At 48.7% G+C, this 24,106-nt stretch overlaps 10 protein-coding genes across 10 annotated transcripts; 5 read left to right on the plus strand and 5 right to left on the minus strand.

Moving 5' to 3' along the window:
• Positions 1-659: 659 nt before the first annotated feature.
• On the minus strand, positions 660-1,537 carry CC77DRAFT_925657 (thioredoxin-like protein; the record flags this gene model as incomplete). Its single annotated transcript, XM_018533867.1, has 3 exons — positions 660-808; positions 874-1,415; positions 1,476-1,537. The coding sequence occupies 3 exons, from the start codon at positions 1,535-1,537 to the stop codon at positions 660-662; spliced, it is 753 nt and encodes a 250-aa protein (XP_018391079.1).
• Positions 1,538-1,750: 213 nt separating this feature from the next.
• Positions 1,751-3,767, plus strand: CC77DRAFT_907 (HET-domain-containing protein). The gene is made up of 3 exons (XM_018533623.1): positions 1,751-2,124; positions 2,177-3,070; positions 3,209-3,767. Exons 1-3 carry the CDS (start codon positions 1,906-1,908, stop codon positions 3,305-3,307), a joined length of 1,212 nt encoding a protein of 403 aa, XP_018391080.1. The 5' UTR covers positions 1,751-1,905; the 3' UTR covers positions 3,308-3,767.
• Positions 3,768-5,006: 1,239 nt separating this feature from the next.
• Positions 5,007-6,315, minus strand: CC77DRAFT_1055789 (putative monooxygenase; the record flags this gene model as incomplete). The annotated part of the gene is made up of 2 exons (XM_018527846.1): positions 5,007-5,755; positions 5,817-6,315. The coding sequence occupies 2 exons, from the start codon at positions 6,313-6,315 to the stop codon at positions 5,007-5,009; spliced, it is 1,248 nt and encodes a 415-aa protein (XP_018391081.1).
• A 1,050-nt stretch (positions 6,316-7,365) lies between these two features.
• CC77DRAFT_1003729 (amidohydrolase) lies at positions 7,366-8,950 on the minus strand (the record flags this gene model as incomplete). Its single annotated transcript, XM_018523219.1, has 3 exons — positions 7,366-8,194; positions 8,249-8,555; positions 8,641-8,950. The coding sequence occupies 3 exons, from the start codon at positions 8,948-8,950 to the stop codon at positions 7,366-7,368; spliced, it is 1,446 nt and encodes a 481-aa protein (XP_018391082.1).
• Positions 8,951-9,936: 986 nt separating this feature from the next.
• On the plus strand, positions 9,937-11,748 carry CC77DRAFT_1068159 (alcohol oxidase; the record flags this gene model as incomplete). The annotated part of the gene is made up of 1 exon (XM_018529076.1): positions 9,937-11,748. The coding sequence occupies one exon, from the start codon at positions 9,937-9,939 to the stop codon at positions 11,746-11,748; it is 1,812 nt and encodes a 603-aa protein (XP_018391083.1).
• A 651-nt stretch (positions 11,749-12,399) lies between these two features.
• CC77DRAFT_1015041 (hypothetical protein) lies at positions 12,400-13,339 on the plus strand. The gene has a single exon (XM_018523947.1). The coding sequence runs from the start codon at positions 12,568-12,570 to the stop codon at positions 13,189-13,191; it is 624 nt and encodes a 207-aa protein (XP_018391084.1). The 5' UTR covers positions 12,400-12,567; the 3' UTR covers positions 13,192-13,339.
• A 618-nt stretch (positions 13,340-13,957) lies between these two features.
• CC77DRAFT_1036485 (alpha/beta-hydrolase) lies at positions 13,958-15,606 on the minus strand. The gene is made up of 3 exons (XM_018527019.1): positions 15,376-15,606; positions 14,389-15,289; positions 13,958-14,324 (listed from the first exon to the last, which is right to left on the minus strand). Exons 1-3 carry the CDS (start codon positions 15,478-15,480, stop codon positions 14,068-14,070), a joined length of 1,263 nt encoding a protein of 420 aa, XP_018391085.1. The 5' UTR covers positions 15,481-15,606; the 3' UTR covers positions 13,958-14,067.
• A 440-nt stretch (positions 15,607-16,046) lies between these two features.
• CC77DRAFT_1055794 (putative siderophore iron transporter) lies at positions 16,047-18,068 on the minus strand (the record flags this gene model as incomplete). The annotated part of the gene is made up of 6 exons (XM_018527847.1): positions 16,047-16,776; positions 16,830-17,233; positions 17,289-17,338; positions 17,391-17,450; positions 17,506-17,806; positions 17,868-18,068. 6 exons carry the CDS (start codon positions 18,066-18,068, stop codon positions 16,047-16,049), a joined length of 1,746 nt encoding a protein of 581 aa, XP_018391086.1.
• Positions 18,069-18,923: 855 nt separating this feature from the next.
• Positions 18,924-21,662, plus strand: CC77DRAFT_977752 (hypothetical protein; the record flags this gene model as incomplete). Its single annotated transcript, XM_018535977.1, has 4 exons — positions 18,924-19,186; positions 19,245-20,268; positions 20,330-20,591; positions 20,638-21,662. 4 exons carry the CDS (start codon positions 18,927-18,929, stop codon positions 21,642-21,644), a joined length of 2,553 nt encoding a protein of 850 aa, XP_018391087.1. The 3' UTR covers positions 21,645-21,662.
• A 734-nt stretch (positions 21,663-22,396) lies between these two features.
• CC77DRAFT_923686 (alpha/beta-hydrolase) lies at positions 22,397-24,094 on the plus strand (the record flags this gene model as incomplete). The annotated part of the gene is made up of 5 exons (XM_018533753.1): positions 22,397-22,805; positions 22,861-23,050; positions 23,103-23,505; positions 23,552-23,673; positions 23,728-24,094. The coding sequence occupies 5 exons, from the start codon at positions 22,397-22,399 to the stop codon at positions 24,092-24,094; spliced, it is 1,491 nt and encodes a 496-aa protein (XP_018391088.1).
• Between the last annotated feature and the right edge of the window lie 12 nt (positions 24,095-24,106).

Raw genomic sequence — 24,106 nt, forward strand, 5'->3', positions numbered from 1 at the left:
TGCATGAAGCTTCGGACGGGAAGGCGTTCCCAAAGACGCGAAAGTCCTTTTTGAAGCAGCTTAGAAGTCTTGGGAGGTCAACATGTCATCCAGCAGAGCATATGCACACTTTTTCCCTGTCCAACAGCTCTTTCAAGTCATGAGCTAGTGGTCGATGATGCCATCTATAACACATGGACGTGTGTGAGTGGTAACTTCACTCTGAGAATGTGTACAGGGAAATTAGCATGAACATCTTGCATGGTTGGAACGCCGAGAACAGGTCGTTCTATGGGAACTTTTCCACGTTCGTCGTTGGTACCACGAGTGCATATACATAACGTGCTAACGACCCAGATTCACGACTACATCTCGCATGTACACCATTGGCGCAATTCTCCACAACGTCTCAGGAAAAAGATGTTGCCTAGGAAGCCAATCTCCAAACCTGCTATATTGCGCTCCGTCTGCGGTGTCATTGGCTGTGCTTCCAAAGTATCGCTACGACTATGGTCGGGGCAGGAGCTTACCCATCGCTGGGACGACGTTGGGCTTGCCCCCCTCTGTGATGCACACCTCGCAACATGTTTCCTCTTCAGTTTGAAGATGCACCTGCTGTGATACAGCGTGTCAACGAGGCATATGATTCAGCCAAGGAACGACAGCTAATCGCGGCTGTTTCAATCCCAATCGCTATCGTCATCGTCGCCAGCGGTAGTTCCCTGTCTTATCTTGCTCGTATTGACATCTTCATCATCTTCTTTCTTCTTCTGGAGGCGGGTGTCTCCTAGCTTGACCGCGCCAACATCTACGAGGATTCTTTCGATATCTATCATGATGAATTAGCATCTTTGTAACGCAAAACTGGCATCTATAGCTGTGAGCGTGACGTACCTTGTACACTTGTCCTCGGCCCGCTCAACTGCATCAGCGTAACAATCTGCCTCTTGATATCTCCATCTTTGTAAATCAAGACCGTCGGTGTGTTCTTATCCGGATATCCCTCAATGCACAGATCCGCCCTCATCTGGCAAAACTTGACGTCTCCAAATCTCTTTGCCAGCTCCCTCCAATGCTCAATCATGACTCTTGACTCTGTATTTGTACCGGTAGAACTCGTGAGCAGGACAAGCACGTATGCCTTCTTGCTCTCTTCGGTCACATCGGACGAGTAGTCTGGTTTCTGGATATGGTAGACTTGGTTGTAGACCGAGGCAGTATTTATAGACGACAGTTCAGCCATGCGCTTCTGACGGTACGAATCGAGAAAGTCGTCGTCTTCTTCGTCCTCTAGCTCGGCTAGTTCGTCGAGGTCTTTGCCTTCTAGTCGGTTTTCGTGGGCGAGTTGGCGGGCTTGCTCGAGTGCTTCTTGGATCATGGGTGTGGGCGATGGCGGCTTTTCGGGGATGATGCCTTTACTCCGGAGAATGTCGTTCCTGTTGCGCGCATGTTAGGGCTGTCGGTTCTTGCTTGGGGTTGGTGGTCGCCTGGCTCACCATTCTGTGTCGGCGTTGGGATCGTCGATTGGGACGTTGACGGGCATGTCTGGCATCTGCATGATGGCGGTTTGAATGCAGAAGTCGCTTGTATGATTTGAGTATAAAATTGATGCGCAGAGCTTGGGTGGGAGGATGTTCTTGTGGGAGAAGTGTGGTGCCTGGAGTGTCAGATATTTCGAGGAACGCGAAGCTCCGTCATGGACCCTGCCAATCTGCCCCGCCCCCACCTCAGCTCCGCGCGCCGCCAACCCTTGTCACTCTCAAGGCTGCATCTCGAGTCTTTGACTTGGAAAACGCCACTGCTTACCTGATCACTTGATCATGTTCTCGTCTAGGCATCAGCTGCTGCCAGCGAGCAACACACAGACCCTCATGACACCAACATCTAACGGCAACTCAAAAGCTCCGCTTGCGCTATTGTCTCAGCATGTACCTACTGCGACGTGAGAGTGACGGCGAGTTCAGCCTTACCGAATACTACGGGCAGCTCCCACCATATGCTATACTTTCGCACACTTGGGGATCTGATGACGAAGAAGTGACATTCAAGGACATTCTAAAGAGCAGAGGCAAACGTAAATCTGGCTACGAAAAATTGCGCTTCTGCGCTGCCCAAGCTGAGGAGGATGGATTGGAATATTTCTGGGTGAGGTTACGTTCCTGTTACGTTTTTGTGCACGAAAGCTGATACTCTTTAGGTGGACACGTGCTGCATTGATAAGACAGATAGCGTGAAACTTTCAGAGGCGATCAATTCCATGTTTTCGTGGTATCAGCACTCGACCCGATGCTACGTTTATCTTTCCGACGTTGATGCGCTTCCGATTACCCTCGATCTCTTTAGAAATAGAGAATTGCTGGAACATGTGTTGGCACCCGCGTGGAAATCCGATTTCAAACTGAGTAAATGGTTCACAAGAGGCTGGACTCTGCAAGAACTCCTTGCGCCGTCTTCTGTTGAGTTCTTTGCTAAAAATGGTGAGCGCCTAGGCGACAAGCAAACCTTGTCGCAAGATATCCATCAGATCACGGCAATCTCTCTTGAAGCTTTGGAAGAGTCTCCATTGCGTCCATCAGGGTATAGTGTGAAAGAACGGCTGTCGTGGGCAGAGGGACGGGAAACCAAACGAGAAGAGGATGCTGTTTACTCTCTTCTTGGCCTTTTTGGCGTACATATGTCACCCATCTATGGAGAGGGTCGACCTAACGCATATGATCGCCTCCTTTTGGAAATACAGCGAAAGTCAGCGCTTCGTCCTTCGCATGGAACAGGTAGTTCAGATTTGCAGGATGCTGCTTTTTCTTCGAACGGTCAGCATGGCAATGGCCCTCTGACATTGAAAAGAAGCGCGTCAGATGCGTTTGGAGCCACACTTTCTGGTCCCGATGAAAGCGATTCAAAGCACAGGTTGGTCGAAGCGAAGTCAGAAAAGTCTGCACGCGATAGGACGGAGGAACATCTGGTAGCAATGCGGGATTGGTTCACCGAGGCGATTGCCGCAAGAATGGACTTGCCTAGTGGCTACCAACGGGTTGCTGTGTTGTTATTCAGATGGACGGATGAATTGGATGAATTACGAACATCTAACGAGGTAAGTGATCTCAGATTCGAAGTCGACTCCAGTGACGGTGAGAGATCTCGCATTCATATGCGATTTACAATCTCCTGATCAATTGAATCTCAAAAGAGACATCAAAATATATGGTTCTGATTTGATCGCAGGTGTCAGAACTTCAACGAGTGTTCCGCGATGAATTTCAATTCGAGACTGAGATTGTTGGACTCAATCACCGAAGCAAACCACAACTTCAGATGGATCGATCTTTGATAACCTTCATTGAGGAGTACGACGGGCCTCAAAATCTGTTAATCGTGTTCTATGCGGGCAGTAGCGTCCGCTACCAGAGCACCCGTCGACTCGAGCTTTTGCCGTCATTGAGCTCATTAACGGATCGTGGTGCTTTCACTGGTGGTCAGATAAACTGGTACAAGACAGAAGATATGCTCCGTTCAGATGAAGTCGATGGAGACGTCCTTGCAATACTGGATACACCTTACGCAAGTAACAACGAGGTTGGCCATATTTTCAACGAGGAAAACAATTACAAGGGCGGTGACGAGAGGACTTCGAGACGTTTCCAGTTGATGGCAGCTTGTGATGAGACGACCTCGGGAGCTGAGAATCAATCTTTCACACGAGCTCTGATTGACGGGATGATGCGACTCTTGAAAGATGACAGCTGCCCCTCATTCTCTACCCAGAAGCTTCATCAGTCGATCGAGAAAGTCTCTGCCCGATCAGGTACAACCAGTTTGATTTGGTCTCTGCTACCAAATAAAGACCATATTTTCTTAGCACCTCTCGAGTTTTCAGCAACGCGTAGGAGTAAGGCTCGTCTGCGGGGTCGAGGTTATCTAAAACTCGGCCTCGAAATCAGGGATGCGTCTTTGGAAGAGCCACAGATAGAGTACCTTGCAGGAGCTTTGTCGGCGTTGTTGGATAAAGAGTTGATAGGCCTTCGCAGGATTGATTGGCTTGGGTTTGAGCCTCGTAAGGAGGCCTTGATGTCGTTTACCGAACATCTTTCATTGAGAAAATCGGCCGCTCACCAGTGGAAAAGGATCGTAGCAAAAAAGAAACAGGAGGCAATGGACCAAAGAGAATACACCCTAAGGAAAGAGTGGCGGGGAACAAAGGAAGCGCTTGGACTGGAAAGTAAACCCCCCACCTCACCACCCAGCGATACATGTGCGGGATGAAGAAGCCCGTAACTTTCTGGAGGTTGCGCAACAGTCTGCAGGTCGTTCTAGCATCTGTGTCAAACTTTTCAGATCACTATAGACGCTGTTTATTTCAACCGATGAAGATCGATCATTTTAGTGGGGAGGTGAAAGAGTCTACGATGACTGAACGTGCGTGGCAATGATAGGACTTTATCGTAGCTCCAGAGATACATTTTTCTCGCGCCGATAAGCAAAGTGCCCGATCAGACCTTCCGGCGTAAGCAAAAGGGGAAGGGATATCTGAAGCTGGAACTTGAGTTTTGCGAAGAGGCTTTATTGCAGACACAGATAGAAGAGATAATGCGAACTCTGACAACATTAGGAAGAAAGGCGAATCTCAGACTTTTAGCCGTCGATTGGCTTGGGTTTCAGGCAAATGGCAGTGCGGCCACTTTTCTCGTAAGGGCAGTATAAGTGATTGTGCTTGTAAGAAAATGGCTTTTTCGTGCTCGCAGTAAAAGAAGTATTCAGGAAAGGGCGTCTGGAATGACTGTTAATGCTATCAGACGACGTGGTTTTGAGTGGGCAAGAGTTGGAATATGAAAGATCTACGTAGAAGTCGAACACCGGATTGAACATGTGATGGCATCCATCTCCTTGCGAAACAACTTCAGCCAGATCTGCCGCGAAAGAAGGAGATGTGCTAACGTAGAGCTATAGAGAAGGTAATAGCAAGTAGAGATAGAGTAACGGCCTTCAAGCATGTTTGAAAAGGCTTTGGAGTACGAAATTTGTAGTAATTTTCACAGACGAATCTTTTCCAGAGGTATCGGCTTCGAACATTGGCCGTAAGCAAAAGGCGCACCCTCCCTGACCAGATTGCTCTTCGTGATTGCGTCCCGTGATATTTGCACAGCTCGAACACCACGCTCAAGCATGGTGTCCCTGTACTTAGCCATAACGGCTTCTAGATCCGCACCCCTAAGACCATCTTCGGCAACGCGTGAGAGTGCTCGAGCCAGGTCAAGTGCATCTCGAATAGCAGTGACACCTCCTTGACCCGAGAAAGGCGTCATACAATGTGCTGCATCGCCTAACAACGCAACTCTGCCAGAGCTGATATCCTCCGGGGACAGCTCAACGTCGTGCATAACGAGGGGTGGCGCTCTCATCCCTTCGACAGACGTCTTCTCTATAATGGCCTTGAAATCCGGCGCAAATTTCTTTGTCATGGCTCTTGCTGCGGATAAAAGCTCCTGCTGACTTGCAGTAGCAGTCCAGTGGGATCCTTGGGTCGCAGCCTCGTCCGGCCAGATCAAAAACCAGTAATAAAGGCCTGACTTGGCATCAGGGAGGACATCGTTGACACCCACGAACATGACCAGATCCCCGGAGCCAGTTATGTTGTCGTCTGCGCGAACAATGTAGCAAGAATGGCCAAGTTCAAGCTGTCGCTCCATATCCTCGTTTCTCAGTGTGACTTCACCAATAATAGTAGCGATAGGCAGTCGCTTAAGCTTGTCCTCATTGGGGTAGAGTAGATGGCGGCGAACTGTAACATGTCTCTTATTAGCAATGCGAATTTGTGTCCAAGATATGTGGGTGAGGCTTACCAATACTATGCACGCCATCTGCACCAACCAAGAAATCACCATTGGCTGAAGTCCCATCTGTGAAACAAACTGTTACGCTGTGATCATTCTCTTTAATTCCTGCTGCTTGCTTCCCAAACTCAACCTGAATACCAGTACTAAGAAATTCTCTTAGTCTCCTACGATTTGCCCTGAGGAGTTTGCCGGACCCATTATCGGTCACACCATGTCGCCGGCTCGGATCCTGTGCCTGGTAGACAGCAAGCTGCGAAGGAAATTTGAGCGGATGAAGATGGAATACTGTCTCTAGGGATGGCATGTCGTCTGGAATGCTGGCTTTAAGGTCGTCTAGTATGGTGTGTAATCCTATAGACCATCCTTGGCTGCGCGAGTTCTGCTCTGAATCGCGTTCGAAGATCGAGAACGGGATCCCTTTCTTCCTTAGGGCCTGGGCGAGTGTCAGGCCGCCAATGCCGCCTCCAAGAATGAGCACGTGAGGAGAGTGGTCTTTGGAAGTCATGATAGAAAGTTAGCAGTATAGTAGGATCGAACTGGGAGTAGAAGTAATTTCTGAGTGGAAACAGTAAAAATAATGATAGAATGAGGTCCCTTGCTTTTAAGCTTGTTTAGAATCAAGTGCAGTGGTAGACCTCATGAGGTTAGCTCGCAAGGATGTCAGTCAAGTAAGCGTCTCCCTAGTCTTCTCTCTAGATTTCTAGGAATCATGCATCAAGTAGAAAGCTTGGCTTTGTGCAGCAGGCCGCTAAGCCTAGTGGATTCCTTGGCTTCGCGCAGTGAGGCTTCCGATACCGCAGAATCCTTACCTTCGCACAAAAGCACTGCCGACACCGAGTAGTCCACATGGGTACGTGGCCTGTCTCATAAAAATCACCATCCTTGCGGTCACCGTACCAGTTGAGGGGATATGCGGCTTTGAAATGCTTGGCATCATTCTCAGATGAAGGAATGGTGTTTATGCAAGGTTCATTCAGGCCCCATCGGTGTCGTCAACAAAAGGACGGTTCAACCTGCCGATTCAGTCAGTTTCATTAGTGATCGAATCGACCGACCAAAGCCTCCGGGCGGACTCGGTCGTTTCATCGGCTAGATTATAACTTACAAGAATGCGACGTAGAGTGGAAGCAGCCTTGTATCGCCATTGCGAGAAATCACCTTGGTAAACGGACTACTTCCTTGTGCGGAGCAACAATCAATCTGCGCTACTAGAACTGATGCTCTTCACAACCTCTAGCTCTCGTACGTCCACATCAGATAAAAGATCCGATTAATTATACTATGTTCATAGCATGTCGAGATACGTCTCATAAATCCGAACCTACTAGAAAAGCCGTATTTCATTCCCGATCTATATAATCATACAACCTAGCTTACTGTAATCTCATCTTTATCCGCGTGTAACTCTTTCACCCCTTCAATAAGTCGCCCAGTCTTCTGTTTAGCAGGTAATTATGCCATACTGTATAAAGCTGTATTATTGTTACCAAAGCAGGCCCAATGTTACTGCGTTTCAATGCTGTTCAGGCTCATCCGTGTCTATTGTCGCAAAAGGTCAATACCCAGTCGCTGGGCCTCGAACAACGTCCATATCATCCCTTCCACCATAACTGTAACCCGTCAGAAATGCACCTTCCAGTGACACTGGATTCTCATTCCAGAATTGCTGGACCGTTTTGGCAGCCTTGAGGAACCCTTCTTCAATATTGCTTGTATTGGTGCTCAGACACCCTTGGTGCACAATCCGGCCATCTCTTTTCCAAATCTTTCCGTTGACAAGGACATGTTTGACATGTCCTACGTGGGAGTGCAAGAGAACAGCAGTGACAGGATTGCTCCAACCCAGCATTCCCGGCGCCTTTCCATCGTATACTACAATGTCTGCCTTGGCCCCAACACGCAACACACCAAGATCATCGCGTCGTATAGCTTGAGCTCCGGACCTTGTGGCCAGCAAAAAGCCATGATTGGTAGACATCGGATTGCGTTTTGCCACAATTCCTTCCTCGGTGGTAAGGTGAGTCATCAAACGCTCGCGAACATTCTGGAGCCAGATCCTTGCTTGGGTGATCATATCGCCGCTGTTTGTATAATGTGTGCCTACACTGAGGGATGCTTGGTCCATGGCGAGATGCTGTTGGCCCACCTCTCGGGAGTGCGACATTTCAAACTCCGGAGCATACGCCATGTAATGATTGTAGGTGCGCAATAACGTCAAATCTGTGGCCGTGAGGGATGTGCCGTGTACGAACACGACGGGCACCGTAGTATTCAGAAGGTGCGTTCCGTTGGCCAGTTGTATCTGTGACAGTACAGACGGGTTGTTTTCTGTTGCGTATACACCGCCAACCGCATGCGTCTCGAGCACAGCAATGTCAACCTCACTGTCAAAGATTAGAAACGTTCAATACCCGAACTGTGTTATACAAAGCGCTTACCCCATCAACGCAGAAATGGCTTGTATTTCCGATTCTATACCAAAAGTCCATCTTTCATACGAGATACCAAGACTGACAGTACTCCCAGTCAGAGTCTTATCCGTCATCAATGTTTTAAAATGCTCAACCTGTTCGTCGAAAGATACGGTATCGTAGCCTCCCAAGTTGTATGCGAAGATGCTCCTGATACCACTGTCCTTGGTAGCCTGGATGTATGCATTGACAATGTCACTCGTGAAAGATCCGGATGCATGATCCACGACAGTTGTAACTCCTGCATTGACAGCTTCGCAGAGTCCGACCAGCTCTGGAAAAATAAGATATTTCAGTGTCGTAGATTCTTGCAGCGATTGTTGTGTTCGTCCATCTTGTGAGATATTCTGCTAGTGTACCAGTACCACCGATAGAGCGGTGAGCGGTTTGCCAAACGTGGCGATGAGTGTCGACATGGCCAGGGGACAGTATGTCTCCTTCAACCGAGATTCGAGTAGTTTCCGCTGGAATTGAGCTTGTTGAGTTCGTAGGGAAGATTGCGCTAATGGTATCGTTGACAACTAGGAGAGAGTGGTCGCGTAGTATTTCTACGGAACCGCTCGTTTCATTGAAAGATATAATGGTGCCATTCTCGAAGAGTACAGACTCGCTGTGAGAAAGAGAAAATGCAGCGAACAGATGGAGGAGTCGAAGTATTTGCTGCTTCATGATGTCAATTGTTGGACAACGTGTGATACTGAGATCGTGACGAGGTAACCTACCACATTTGTACTTGAGTACAAAAATTGGACTTCTAGAGGTGCTGATGGTTCAGTAGCCCATAATCTGCTTATTGGGCCGTATTTGCGTTGTAGTGACTAGGTATGGACGAAACAGTGGCCGACTCTCGTCTCACGGGTAATAGTTTCGCCGGATCGCAGTTCGGTCTGCGCCAAGCCCGATACGGACATAAGACATTAACAAATTGCGAAGTAGTTTCTGGGGTGCCCAGCCACGAAAATGCTCGAATGATCGTTAGTGTCGGAGTTATGCCATGATGTCCGCTTTAACTTTTTCGATGTACGGCCGCAGTTGTCTTGGGTTTTTAGTCGTGCCTAAGAACAAAAACAACTAGTCCAAGAGAATAGACCGTCCCCCGTTTTACGACATGTGTATAGTAACAAATTTCTCACCAGCAAACGATCGTCACTTTTTATCAACATGTTCGTCCGGTCAGCCTCTGCTTGCGGTCGCTTGATCACAAATTTTGAATGCTCGCACGTACATTGCAACCGTGAACTAGAATGATTTATCGACACGGACTGAAGACTACATAGAAAGTGTTAACAGTAAAGGTAGTATTGAAGTATCTATTCAAGATGAGAATCGACGTATACTCACGTAATTAGCTGGCAGAACCCTGTGACATGGGACACGGCCCCCTCCCTTCCCAAGTTGAGATGCACCAAGCCTACTAAAAGCGGACGAACAAACAAGACACGAAGTGCATATCTTCGCGTTTCGGGCTTTCGCCGACCTTTAACGCCGTTGGACTCTTGGTAGTGAATACATCAAGGCACATTTTCACCGATAGACTGAGTTGTATAAAACGACAGTAAGATATCCTTTGAACCATTACTTACTTATATTGTTTCGTGTTACGGCTGCATGATCATCGTTTTGGAAAGTCTGGATATACAGAGTAGATCAAGATCATGCATTACCACCTTCTCCTTCCCCTTTTCGGAATTTTGGCAAAGGCCGCGGAATCCAAGCCAAACAACACTTATGAATACATCGTCATTGGATCTGGTCCTGGTGGAGGACCACTCGCAGCAAATCTCGCCAAGGCCGGTCATTCCGTTCTGCTCATCGAAGCTGGAGACGATCAATGGAATAACTCCAATTCGGCAACAGTTTGGAACAACACACTTGCTATAAATGATCCCCTAACTCGTTGGGACTTCTTCGTTAGTCGCGACGAGCCCCAATTCGATGAAGGATTTGAGTTTACCACCTGGAGACAGGCAAATGGGGAATATTATGTTGGACTGGATCCGCCAGCGGGTGCTGAACGCCTTGGAGTCTACTACCCAAGAGCAGGAACTCTTGGAGGTTGCACGATGCACAATGCTGCGTCGATTTCTCTTCCAGCCGACGTTGACTGGCAAGACGTTGTTGATATCACTGGGGACGACTCGTGGAGTACAGCGAACATGCGCCAATATCTCGTGAGACTAGAAAGATGTCACTATCTCGCCAATGGAAGCAATCCTACCCATGGGTTTACTGGCTACATCGATACCTCGCTGGGTGATGTATCTTGGGCCTACAACACAACGCCTGCAGCAGAACTGGCCCTTAGACACCAGAACGCAGTTGCGGGTGAAGGTGCCTGGAATCTGACGCATCTTGTAACCAGAGATATCAATGAGGACTCCCCAAACAGGGATGATACCGTCGGAGTTTTCGGGCCTTTCACCCATTCAGACCATGGAGTTCGGTCGAGCCCGAACAATTACATCCGCCAAACACTGGCTGACACAAGGCGCTTCCCACTATTTGTCCAGCTAAACACTCTGGCGACTAGAATATTGTTTTCCAAAACTGAGGGGAAGGGAGCAAAGGTCTCGAGACCTAAAGCCATCGGGGTTGAGTTTCTCGAAGGCAAAAGCATGTATTCTGCTGATCCAAGGTACGACCCTAATATACAAGGCGTTGCTGGCAAAGCATTTGCCTCCAGGGAAGTGATCGTCTCTGGTGGCGTATATAACACACCGCAGCTTCTCAAGTTGAGTGGCATTGGGCCCAAAGACGAGCTCAACAAGTTCAACATTCCTATCGTTAAGGATCTTCCCGGCGTGGGGATAAACATGCACGACAACTACGAGACAACTATCTACGGGACCTTCGCAAACACTGTGTACGGCTTCTATGATATCTTCGCGAAAACCTCGAAAGCGCTAAGGACCAGAGATATACACTTCTACTGCGGCGCCATGCAATTTATTGGATTCTGGCCTGGTATGCCTGGCTGGAACCCTAACGAGTTCACATGTGGTTTCATGCAACTTCACCCAAGGAACATTAATGGTTCGGTAACTCTGAAGTCCGCCAATCCTCGGGATATGCCCAATATCCACCTAGGCTTCTTCTCGCAAGGAGACGACGACGATCTCGCATCGATGGTAGAAGCCATCAATACGGTTCGCCCTTCGCTTCAAGAACTTTCCAACAACACTTTCACCGAGTTGCGACCATGTGCCGCTGGCACTCTTTGCTCCGACGACGCTCAGGCTAGATTCCACCGCACAAACGTCTATTCACACCACGTCACTGGTACCTGTGCGATTGGCTCAGATGATGACCCGCTAGCAGTTCTAGACTCCAAGTTCCGTGTTCGTGGAGTCGATAGCCTTCGTGTTGTTGATGGTTCTGTTTTCCCAGTACAGCCGGGAGAGTTACCTAGCCTGCCGACCTTTATGATTGGGGAGAAGGCTTTGGATGATATATTAGCTGATGTATAAACGCGTTTTGTGTATTTCATAGTAAACATGGCTATGAAGGCACAATCAATGAACTATAGTGTAGGACGTACAGAAGCTGAATAATGTGAATTCCTACCAAGATCACAAGAATATTCAGAGTGGAAGTCACTGAACATAGCTAGAGAAGTACGAAGTGAACATGTCGCACTATGAGGTACGGGTATCTTGCACTTGGAATATATAGATAGAAGTATACATCGCATTATTTGAGGTGTTCTAGCTTAGCTTATATGGCGATTGAGACTGCTCAGGAGTGATAGGGATGTATATTGAGTAACGCAGACAAGCTTTGGTTCTTTGGAATGCAAAAACTTTTTGGTGTCTAGGTTGAGTTGGATCGTGTAAGGCGATGAGCCGTCAGAGTACTACAAAGCGTTGCTTATTTTATCCGCTTGTCGTAAGGTACCGCCGGGTAAAGGCATGGATAGCGTGTGATTCGTGCGATAATCTATCGCCAGAAGACTTTCCATAGCGCACTGTTCTGAATGGAGGAAGTGAAGCAGGCGAAGGAAGCGATGGGTCGAGGATTCCAAGGTTTTCATCAGACTTGGCAGCGCTGTCCGTGCGCAGGCAACATCCGCCCAATCCTTAGTGAATCCTTAGAGCCGGCACAATACGCGACTGCCCGTGCCTCTCGGTTGCGTCACATATTTGCAGTAGTTGACCGAACTATAAGTTCACTGAGCCGGACTACGCTCGAGCTATTCACATCAAAGCAACCGCATCCTTACTACATTCGTCAAGTTCGGGCCTCTATATTGCACTTGGCATCAGATCAACTTTTTTCGCGCCACCACCATGAATGAACTCGCCCGACAATGGTTGAGTGGGCTTTCCATCTCTTCAGACTATGATTTTGTTGGCTACAGAAACTGGGGCTTTACCATTTACCGCACCGGATACGGACCTTCCTCCGACCAGCAATGGCAGCGACTTCTCGAAACCATCCAGACTAGTGCGCACGACGAAGCAAGAAGCTTAACCGATTCTATTGAAGAAGAAGAAGAAGATCCTAAATTTCAGGAATTGTGGTCGCTTTTCCGTCTCGATGCACGCTCAGACCCTGCCCTAGCTGGCCTCGACATAGATCAACTTCGCCAGTTGTATAACAGTAGCAGTGGCGAGGGTAGCCAACCAATGAACGCAGACTTCAACTTGCACCGAATATTCCTTTTCGCCGACGACGAGGTTCTGTCAGACCCTGCCGCTTCTATTGTTAAATGTGTGGATGCCGACTACCGTGCAGAGGACTATAATTCGTGGAACCCAAGGGTGGGTGGACAACGTTACTTTGGCTGGATGCGAATGGAGCCTAGAAGCGTAGCATATCTCTGGGACGAATTGGGTCAATACGAAATGAGTGATATTGCACCTCCGACTATTGGGGGAAGTCACTTGGTGACCTGGAAAGGACAGTTGTAACGCGAACGAGCACGAGAGTCTTGATCCTTCACAAACGAAGCATTTCAGGTCTAAAGCTACTTCAGTTGAACACTGTCGTCATGTAGATCTTGCTAATCTTTTCTCTATCGCTACAATCTAGAGAAGTATGGATCACTTCAGTGATGCTGCTATCAAAGGTGTCGCGGAAGGAGTCTAGATCTGTAAGGTCCGTGACGAGGAAGATATAGAGTTGTTCGTCGATGTAGTCAGGAAATGTATCCCGCAGTTGCGATGCGGCTTTTTGGGATTGTACAGTGCCTCGAACTTTGAAGCCTTTTTCCAGTAGCTCTCGCACGACATGACCGGCCACGTAGTCATTCGCACCAGTAATTAGCATCGTCTGGTCGCACGAGGCCATGATGTACTGAACATGTATCGAAGGAGAGATAACGAGGTCGTTTAACGAGCTGTTACCTCTTTTTTAACTTGGAATTGGCATACTAAATACCTTGGTAGGCTATACGGACCAAATACGCACATCAAAGAACAACATCACGCGACAACGGACATTCTCCACGCGGTATGTTGTACTATTATTGCGGAGTAATATCGTCCCGTTTTGTATCCCAAAGCGGCGTTTACGGAATTAAGGCTGTTATCGTACCGTGTCCGTGCACTTGAGGCCCGACTGTAGTTGGCAGTCAGCGTACATACATTGAGAACAAGATAGTATTACTGACAGAAAGGTCCTGGAGAAGAAAAGGATATAAATTCTATCACAAATATCCTTGAATTCGGTATACTGCGCTGGGAACTCAGGGGTGAAGTCAACCCTACCTTTCGAGCACTATATATACCGTCAAGTGGGATGCAAGTGTAGTGCAATGCAAGAGAAAATGAGCTCCTTGGTAAGCTTTAGTATATAGGTTTGAATGACAAAGCTTGCAAGACGACTGCCGGATCGGCGTCTTTCTCGAACAAATCAAGTAGCCACCTGATAGATATATAATAGCTCAGCGTTCCTCCCATGTGCATAGCACCGGTCTCAAAACGAGCTTCCTTTGCTGCGCCATGCTGCAGCGCGAGATAAAGGTCATCGATAGGAAATACTTCGTCGTCCGTTCCGTTGACCAAGAGCAGACGTGCGCAATTATGTTTGTCAAGGGTGCCGTCTGATTATGTGGGGATGCAGAGTCAGCGTTTGTTTTGCGTGTGTTTCGTATAGTCATAACTTACCCTTAAGCAGCGAAAACTTTTTAGAGGCCTCTAACTTGAAGGCTTCAACGTCGGTTCCATAACCAAACTTGTCAGCTAATGCACCTGCTAAGTCCATGGGGTACTCGAGATGGTTCACATTGTTGAGCCACTCTGGGTCAAATATGTGATGACATCCACCTCCTTGAGAAACAACCCCAATCAGATCTCCAGGATGTGTGTGCGCGATCCGGATTCCGTAATAACCGCCCGTACTGTATGACCATACTCCGACCCTGTCTATATCAAGGCTGTCCTGCTGGGCGATCCAATCAAAAAGGCTTGAATACAGACGATCTGGAGATTTCGGGTCCGCACGTGAAGCAGGACAGTCTCCAGTTCCCGGAACTTCGATGGCTATGGTAGCGATGCCTAATTTGCGGAATGCATCCATGAATATTGCAGCTTCGGTTCGATACGCATCCAGGCCTGTTATAAAAATCAGGCAGGGAACACGGTTTTGCTTGCTAGCTCCAGTAGGAACCAGATAATATATTGGAATCTTGTCACCCTCGATAGGTAAGCCGTGTGTGTGTGGAACGTTGATTTCCAGGATAGGGTGCGGTCGAAGACTGAGGCCTTTGAGACAGCATTCCTTCTGTAGGCGCCACGCCTCTCTTTGCGCGTCAGAACGCAGTGTAGGGAAGCGCGCAACACGGTATATCGCACTGGCTCTGAGATAATATTCGCTTGCCTTTTCAATCTCGCCTTTGGCATCCGCTTTTCTGGCCACATTAAGTAGTTTTTCAGCTTGTGGAAAATGTGCTCTTGCGTATTCATCCCAGTCATAAGGTGGTTTGAAGTCACGCTTCACCAGATCCTCAACTATCGGCTCAAAGTCCTTGGCTGTGCTGAACATGAATGGATACATCCCAGATTCTGCCTGGGATTGGAATGAGTGCTGGAATGACGACTTTGCTGATATCTGAAGTGCATGATGGTGTGAAGCAGGGATCATGTGTGACTTACAAGCTGTTTCCACTTCGTTTCCCACAACTGCTTGTAACTCTCATGATGTACAGCTGAATCTTTCAACTTCTCCTGGATGAAATAACGACCTCCAGGTGCCGCCATAACTTTTTATATTGCTAAACTTCCTGTCGTTGAATGATGATATATTGTCGTTTGGGAAGTGGTTGAAAAGCCTTCTTGTAGGTAGGAAGAGAGACTCCATGCACTCTATATATAGGAAACCTATACAGTGGTTTGTATCCTTCCATCGTTGTTTTACGTGTCGTATGCAACGAATGATGGCCGAAACGTGAGCACGTTAGGCTCGGCCGAGGTGGTGTAGGTAAGAGCGAAAGACCGACATACATCTCCAACGCATACAACATGCGCAACGCTTGACTGCAAGAAACTCGGTCGGAAACGTGCAATAAGAGCGAAAGACCGACACTATCGTTTCCGTACACCAATTACTTAGGGCTATCAACAATACCCCACACAATAACTTTGTGTAGCTTCACTGACGCAATGCGCTATCGGGCCGATAACGTCTTCCTAGCACAGCCATCTTGACGTCTGACATAATGCTTTGCTTTAGAAATACAGTGTCGATCTTGATCTTCCAACCCGTCGCAAACGCCAGTTTCGCAGCTTCCAACGCGCTACTACGTCGTCTAGACTGAGGGATGCCATCAAGTAATCTCCTTCTCTTCATGGTGCTTTTTCGTATGTTCCAGTGGTGCGTCGATCTTTCGATCCATGACCTCCTTGAAACTGGGGAGGAACAAGCAGAGGATACAAGCAACAGCCCCAAACGGAGCGGCAATTATGAAAACAACGCGAACGCCATCGGCAAAGGCCTGTTGCATTGCTCCACCAGCCGCTCCGAGAACTGCCGGTGTGGCCCCGGGAATTCGCGCCAGTGCGGCTTCATCGTGGCTCGAGAACGCTCCAATAAAGGGCCCTATGGAAGAAGCGGGTAGTCCTGCCTGAGTGACCGCTCTCGCGATATACGAGGGAATGTATGTGCCGAGGCGAGACGAGAGTGCTGTCGAATACGCGGCAACAAAAATGGATGCAGCCAAGGTGCGGCAGGAAACCACCAACGCTGTTGCTGTTGCGATAAGATGGTGCGGCACCGCAAGTTGCACACCAGTAATGATCAATATCAAGGGTCCAGCTAGACCGACGCCTGCAAGAGCGATAGTGCCAAGTGCCACTGCAGATTGTCCAGGCTGTACGGTGGCGAGCCCGACAATGCCGCCAGTATAGATGATGTATGCCACGAATAAATTGTACTTGATGTCCCTGAAGTAGCTGCTTGCCCAGCCATAGATCAACGTGACCCCACCGATCAAGCAGTAGAACGGAAGTTGGCGGACGGCTATTTGTATCGGGTTTGAAGTGAACAGCGCGCTCGTCCTATGTGAGCTCACATTAGTAATGCTAAAATGTGAAAGCAGATCTATACTTACAACGCTGGGTAGAACGTTATAATGGCGAAGAAGGTGAGTCCTTCGATGAAGAACAAGATTGCGAAGTTCAAAACGGCCCAGCCATACTTGCGGTTGCCATTGAAGAGCTCGTGTGGTATGATGCCTGTCTTTGTACCGTATGTCTCGTAGAGACCAAAAGCAACAAAAGCCACGAATCCAGAGATAAGAGGGCCAAGAAATTGTCCGCTGCTCCACCCATACGTGGACTGAAAGTTAAATCCAGCGCAGAATAATGTAATAGCTGCAGTAAGAATCACTGAGCCGATCCAATCTATATGTCTAAGGTTCGAGTGGAATGTGGATCCGTCCATGGTCCTCTTCGGCGGTGAATAGCCAATCAAGATGCCAACGGCGCTGAAAGCCCAAAGCCCTGTTTGAAGCCACTATCATCGGTCAACGAGGTCCCAATAGCTCATGCCGGTAGTAGTGTAAACTCACGTAGAAGTTACGCCAACCTTGAGTTGGATTGTTGTTTGTAAATGCACCGACTAGAGCTTGTCAGACCTCCATGTAGGAAATGGTCCTAGCAAGCCAACTTACTAACGAGAGGCCCTGTGATAGCCCCCAAAGTGCCACACATGTTGATGAAACCCTGACAGACTGTCTCAATCTATAAGCACAGTACAGCTGCAGTTGTTGCCAAGAGGGGACTGACCTGACCTCCATCTTCGCGGCACGATCTCACTAGGAACAGCGTAGCTCAAGGGAGCTGACGTGAGTCCGAAACCAATCATGATTGACCCACCGACAACTCGGTAGATGGACTCAGAATTTGGTATGATAGCCGAACCGATGATAGCCAATATGACCAAGCCCAATATTATGCCTTTCCGGATTTGGAACGCATCTGAAACCGAGGAGAAGAAAGGACCGAGTGCAGCTTGAACCAGCGTGGAAGCATTGATTATCCAGTACCTCCACTCCGGATTAGGAAACGCTGAAGCAATATTGTCGAGCTATAGTCCAGTGGTTAGTCTATCGAAGGACATAACGACCATGAGATAGAACTCAGCTTACCACTGTAGGTGGGCCAACCAATGCTAACAGTGTAGTGAATTGTAAGACACCCATTGCTATCAGAGCAATCGCCGTCTTCAAGTGTATCGTCTGTTCCTCTCCCTTTGCATAGACGGCTGAGTTCTTAGGGACTATGTCGACTTGTTCATGACGCTCAACTTCCGTGCTTGGCTTCTCGAGAGTATTCCGCATATCCGACATGTTGATCAGTTGAAGTGTCAGCTCAGGCACAGACGCACTGAGATCATTGCCAAATCATCGCATGCAAGGGGCACCAGATATAGATATTGCATATTTACCTTACCCCAGATATCCCCCACAACAGCTATACCCCGCAAAGTTCGATCGTGCTTGATCTTACCAACCAACAGCACTCGAACGCCACGGGACGTGCAGCTAACGATCGGATAGTACAGCCATGGCAGACGAATGGCCGGACGAAAAATCCGCGCTATGGCATTGGAAATTGTCAATCGTGACTGGCGAACGCGAGTCCGTGTGATGTCTGTTGATGTTATCTCTCACATACCATTGTGCTATGACTGAAGCGCCTTTATTGTCCACGAAGGTATGCAGCATGATATTAGAAAGAAGCAGACTTTGGCCCTGTGTGCTTTCATCATGTTGTGCAAGTCGGAAGGAGACTCTAGATGATGCCTACCGCTGCAACTGCCGACGCGTGCACATGCAGGCCTGAGAAAGCGCCACACGGCGACGACAGCTTATACTGTAGTACTGTGTGTTTCCACGTCGATCAGACCGAAGCCATTTCAAATTCATAGACCACGTGGCAGTGGGAGGTAGTTCCTACTGATTGATTCGTGCGTTGCATAGTGGCTTCTGCATCTGGAACTCACCGGATATGAGGATGGCAGATCCCGCAGTTGCATAGATCCCGACGATCAAGCTGTGTCTTCCCGTAATGTGGAGTTTCGGCACTAAATCTGAACTCCTAGGTATTGCGTGGGCTAACGAGCGAACGGCGACCACCGGCTCATCCGGAACCAAGAAACTCTACCAGGCGAGACCGAGGCTTACCCCACACACCAGATCCGATTTATGTCCTCTTCCCCGCCCCCGCCACAAAGTCCGACAGTGTCGCGCAAGAAGTCTCGTGGCTTTTCCACCTTTTGTTGTTCGTTCTGTATGTCGACCGGTGCTGATGATGCTGGTTTTGGGAAGGGCAATCCCGCTGACTATGAATGCCCCCACTGTGACCTGTCTTTTCGACGTCGCGAGCATCTTAGCCGTCACCTAGACCGTCACACTGGCAGCCGCCCTCATCAGTGCGGCATCTGTATGAAAACATTCCCGCGAAAGTGAGCTCGTACCATTGTATTCCATCGATGACGAGCCACTAATCCCTCTCGCCTAAAGCGACACGCTTAAACGCCATGTGAGCATACACGGTCCTGCCGCGCTGGCAGACTGGGTACACAGAAGTTCAAATCGACACCGACGCGCCTGCAAAGCGTGTGCAAAAGGAAAGCAACGCTGTGATGGCAACGGAACAACAGTGTGCAGCAATTGCGCAAGCAGGAAACGTCGATGCCTTTACCGCACTTCAACGTCAGAGTCTGTGAGTGATGTGGTTCTCGATGAGACAACTAGTATGCATGGAGTTCTCCACGACAGGCTAGGATGCGATCCCTCGCCCGTTCTGCAATCATCCCAAGAGGAAGAGATCATTACCATGGTGCCGGACGACCTCTCCACTGAATCTGCGGCGGACGAACCCAGGCAAACTTCGATCGCGAGTATCCAGGTTTCATCATATCCAGACACAGACGGACCGCTGCTCAGTTCTCAACTAGAGCCTTTAACAGAAACTTCAATGTTCTTGTCAGGGTCACTTGCGCCCGTCAATGCACCGTTTGCATATGGATTCGGCGGTATACCGGAATTCTACTTTGGTAGCGACGATCTCTCAAACGCGATGTTCTTATTGCCTGAGCAAAGAAGCATCAGCAGCGACAGTTTAGCATCTCCATTAGAACCTGGGTACCTGTCATCGAACAACAGCAACAGGCAAGATCAATTCCTGGCGGATGATGAAGACACTCTCATTGCTGAATTTGTGCCTCATGTTCCGCGCGTTGACGGAGAAACCCGTAATCACATGTTGAAGATGCTGACCGCTGATATGCCTACATCAGACTTCAACCACACAGTAGAGACATTTCCATCTCTACAGTATCTTGACGTATACGTACAACTCTACTTCGAACACTTTCACCGACGTTGGCCGGTTCTTCACGTACCAACTTTCGAGGTATCACCTGAAAGGTGGCATGTTGTCTTCTCTGTGGCATTTATAGGTTGCCAAAATTCCGAGGCGATTCAAAAGCACAAACACCTGGCGTTGTTTCGCCAACTCAGCCCAAGGATATTCGGTAAAGCTGTGGGTGTACCTTCTCTTGCTCGCCGCGATACCTTGCTGACAACACCACAACGGCGACCAGTCCGATGAATTTTTCGATTCAGACCTACTAGCTTGCATGCAATCTTTGCTGTTGCTCCAGCACTGTATGATGTTTGATGGAAGCCGTAAGACGTTCATAAGACTTCAGCTCAATCGTAGTGTGCTTATCACTCTCTGTCGCAAACTTTTATCACAAGATGGCTCGGTTTTGAACAGCCACGAAATTGCCGAAATACCTCCCGACCCCTGGTCGCAGTGGGTACGAATTGAGGCCGAGCGTCGAGTCCTATATTTCACCTGGAGTGAGTATTCGAATTGAATGACTAGTCTATGAGCTGATCAGACCAGTGACCGAGTGCCTACAAGGGATATTGTTCTTGATCCCACCACTGCTAACCATCGCCGAACTGCAAGTTCCTCTACCGGGACCTGAAGCACATTGGGAAGCTGATCTCCAGCAATGGCAGCAGTTAGCTCCATCACGACCTCAAGCTACAGTGTGCGTCGCCCTTGCTAGTATTGGGCTCCAAGGTCAAGTGACGGACAACTTCGACAGTTCTGCTCGATTGATAACGCTACTTTCTGCTTTTGTTCAGTGCACTGCAGCTCAAGACTTGATGCGAGCAATGATGCTGTATACTGAGAATTCCAACACCACACGATCAGCGTCGACTTCCGGTACGGTGGCGGACATCTCGCGCGCAGCACTCGATGTGCTTTGCAGGTATGGTGAATCGCAGTTCCCGACAATGGCAGAACCCCGCTCTATTTCCGACGACTTTCCGATCATCGCCCGCATACTGACGATTTTCGATCTCACTCCTTTGCGACTCTTGTATTCGTTCACTCGTTGGCAATCCTCCGAAACCGGTGTTAGCAACGCTCGAAAAGAGTTATCACGTATCTTGAATCATCAGATCCGACAAGCAAGGCAGTGTATACACCAGGCAGCGCAATTGTTCCAGTATTTTCGCACCGCCAATACGCTGCGACACGTTGACACTATCGCTCTGCTCGTCTGTACGCTTTATATCCATGCTTACATCGAGCTTGTGGCCGAACAAAGAACAGACCGAAACGAACAAGCAGATGTGATCCATGGAAGAACAATGATCAGAGTTGACCAAGCCTCTGATCTTAGCCAGATAGGTGACTGGCTGAACCTTGAACATGACCACCTGCCTCATGTTACTGGAATAGGCGTTCTTGGAGCAGATCGGAGCGTGGCGCGATTGTATAAAGAGTCGTCAAGAATCATGGGGAGGAGCGCTTCAAAATCAAGCTTCGCGGCAGCATTGCAACCTTTGCTAGAATCACAAGCCGCTGGTAATGCGCCAGCCCTCCAAGACAAATAGTGGAATCGATTGAGTTGCTTTCACTGTATTTTCCCATGTTTCGTGATTCGACCTGCTCATGTCCGTGACCCTGCGACGGTTCATGTGAGCCATCACTTGATAATATGACCGCCGGCTTTGTATCGGCCGTGCTAGGTTCGGACGTCAGCCACTTTACGTTTCCCCAGTTTCTTCCGATTGTGGGGGTGGGGAAGCCGACTCAATCACCATGGATCACATTTTTGACCCTAGCTGAGCTAGCATTGGTACAAATCATGAGGACAGTATGCTTTACGACCCCGAATAAATCTTCCTTTCTTGACTGTTAATAGTATTTGTCCTCTATCAGATCGTTTAAAGTGAGGTCTTTGGCAACAATCAATGCCCAGCACAGCATCTGAGATACGCCCAACTCCAAAGACAATAACTCTATCGATCCATCACCGCATTCGCATTAAGTAATGTCAGAACGCTCAGGACGTTTTTCTGTTCCGGTACTTTTTACATCATTAGACCATGAGCCTAAGAACACGTGGGTGGAGTACGGTGAGGCAGAAAGGCGAATTCTCCCGAAGGGATGGACCAAGGATGAAGGTCGTCGGCCATTGTCCGAAGACATGATTTGGGAGAAAGATGTTCGTATCCCTCTTCGTGACGGTGTCGAGCTTCTGGCCGATGTGTTCCGTCCTTTGTCGTCAGATCGACAACCTGTTCCCGCGATCATGCCATGGAGTCCGTATGGAAAGACTGGATCTGGTATGCAGCAGCTTGACATGTTTCCTTGGAGAGTAGGTATACCTCGCAACCGAACAAGCGGCCTCGAGAAGTGGGAAGCACCTGATCCGGCTGAATGGATTCCTCGAGGCTATGCGATAGTCAATATCGATGCGAGAGGCAGTTTCAAGTCAGGTGGCGACTTTCATGTCTACGGCACTCAAGAAGGCCGCGACGGTTACGACAGCATTGAGTGGATCGCGCAGCAGACTTGGTGCAACACAAAAGTGGCCATGGCTGGCAACTCATGGCTCAGTACGACGCAATGGTTCATTGCTGCTGAGAAACCTCCACACCTTTGTTGTATGGCTCCTTGGGAAGGCTTAGGAGACTATTACAGAGAGTCTATCTGCCGTGGTGGTATTCCCGACCATGCTTTCTGGGACGTCCTAATGGCGTGGGCTTGCGGTCAGTTCCCTGTCCGGTGTGTTTTGGTCTTCTCTGCTGACACACCCTTCTGTAGGTCCAAATGAGCGAGAAGACGTAGGCGCAATGATCGACAGATATGGACTCTGGAATGATTACTGGGAAGACAAGAAACCAAAGCTCTGGAACATATCAGTACCTATGTATGCCACAGCCAGCTATTCTACGGGTCTACATACAGAGGGATCAGTTCGTGGGTTTCAGCTTTGTCGCTCGAAAGAGAAATGGTATGCTCCAACACCCTTCAAAGTTTCGTCATGTTGACATGGGAGGGACTAGGTTACGATGGACAGCCACGCAGGAATGGCATGACATCTATCAGGAGGAAAATATCGATGACCTACAAAGGTTCTTGGACAAATATATGTATGGACTCGATAACGGGTGGGAGAAGACACCCAAAGTTCGCCAGTCGATGCTCGGTTACAACCGTCCCTCCGTGATCAATCGTCCAGCATCAGAGTACCCACCGGTGGACTTCCATTATCACACACTCTTTCTGGACGCAAAGACCAGGATTCTGAGCAAGTCAAAACCGAACGACTCGAGCTCTGCTGAGTATTATGCGGAGTCTCAGACCGATGATGGTCTCTCCTTCAGTTACAAATTCGATCGGTATACTGAACTCTGCGGCATCTCCAAAGCTACTCTATATATGTCTACAGATGATCATAACGATATGGTAAGTTCCAGAACCCCTAACCAGTTCTTCACACTGATTTTGGCAGGATGTATACATCGTCATACGCAAACTGGATCATGATGGTCAAGCCCTTTGGCATCAGAACATTCCTATGGAAGATCTCCCCGAAGGAACTAAAGTGGAGCAGATACCCCGAGAAAACATCTGGTGAGTACTCTGTATGGTAGCTTTTCTTGCAAAGCTAAGAAAGCCTCGTTACAGGCGCTATATCGGTCCCAATGGCCGACTTCGTGCGTCGCATCGAGAGGTGACTGAAGAAACTATCGAGGGCATCAGCCAAGACGAATACCGAGAGCTCATGGGTCCCGCCTATGTATATCATCCTCACACTTCAAAGCAGCCGTTGCTTCCTGGTGAGATTGTAGAGCTCGAGATCAGTCTTTGGCCTGGAGGCATGGTGTTCGACGCTGGGGAGTCGATGAGTCTAGAAATCAAAGGCCATCTTCCCATCTTGCCTGAATTTGAAGGCTTGGAAGAGAAGCTTGTCAACTTCAATGTCGGGCGCCATAAGTTGCACACAGGCCCCTACTATGGATCGCAATTGTTCGTGAGTTTGCGGGAGGGTTGACAGTCATTTACT

This window comes from Alternaria alternata, assembly GCF_001642055.1.
Source record: "Alternaria alternata strain SRC1lrK2f unplaced genomic scaffold CC77scaffold_1, whole genome shotgun sequence".
Lineage (NCBI taxonomy): Eukaryota > Fungi > Ascomycota > Dothideomycetes > Pleosporales > Pleosporaceae > Alternaria > Alternaria alternata.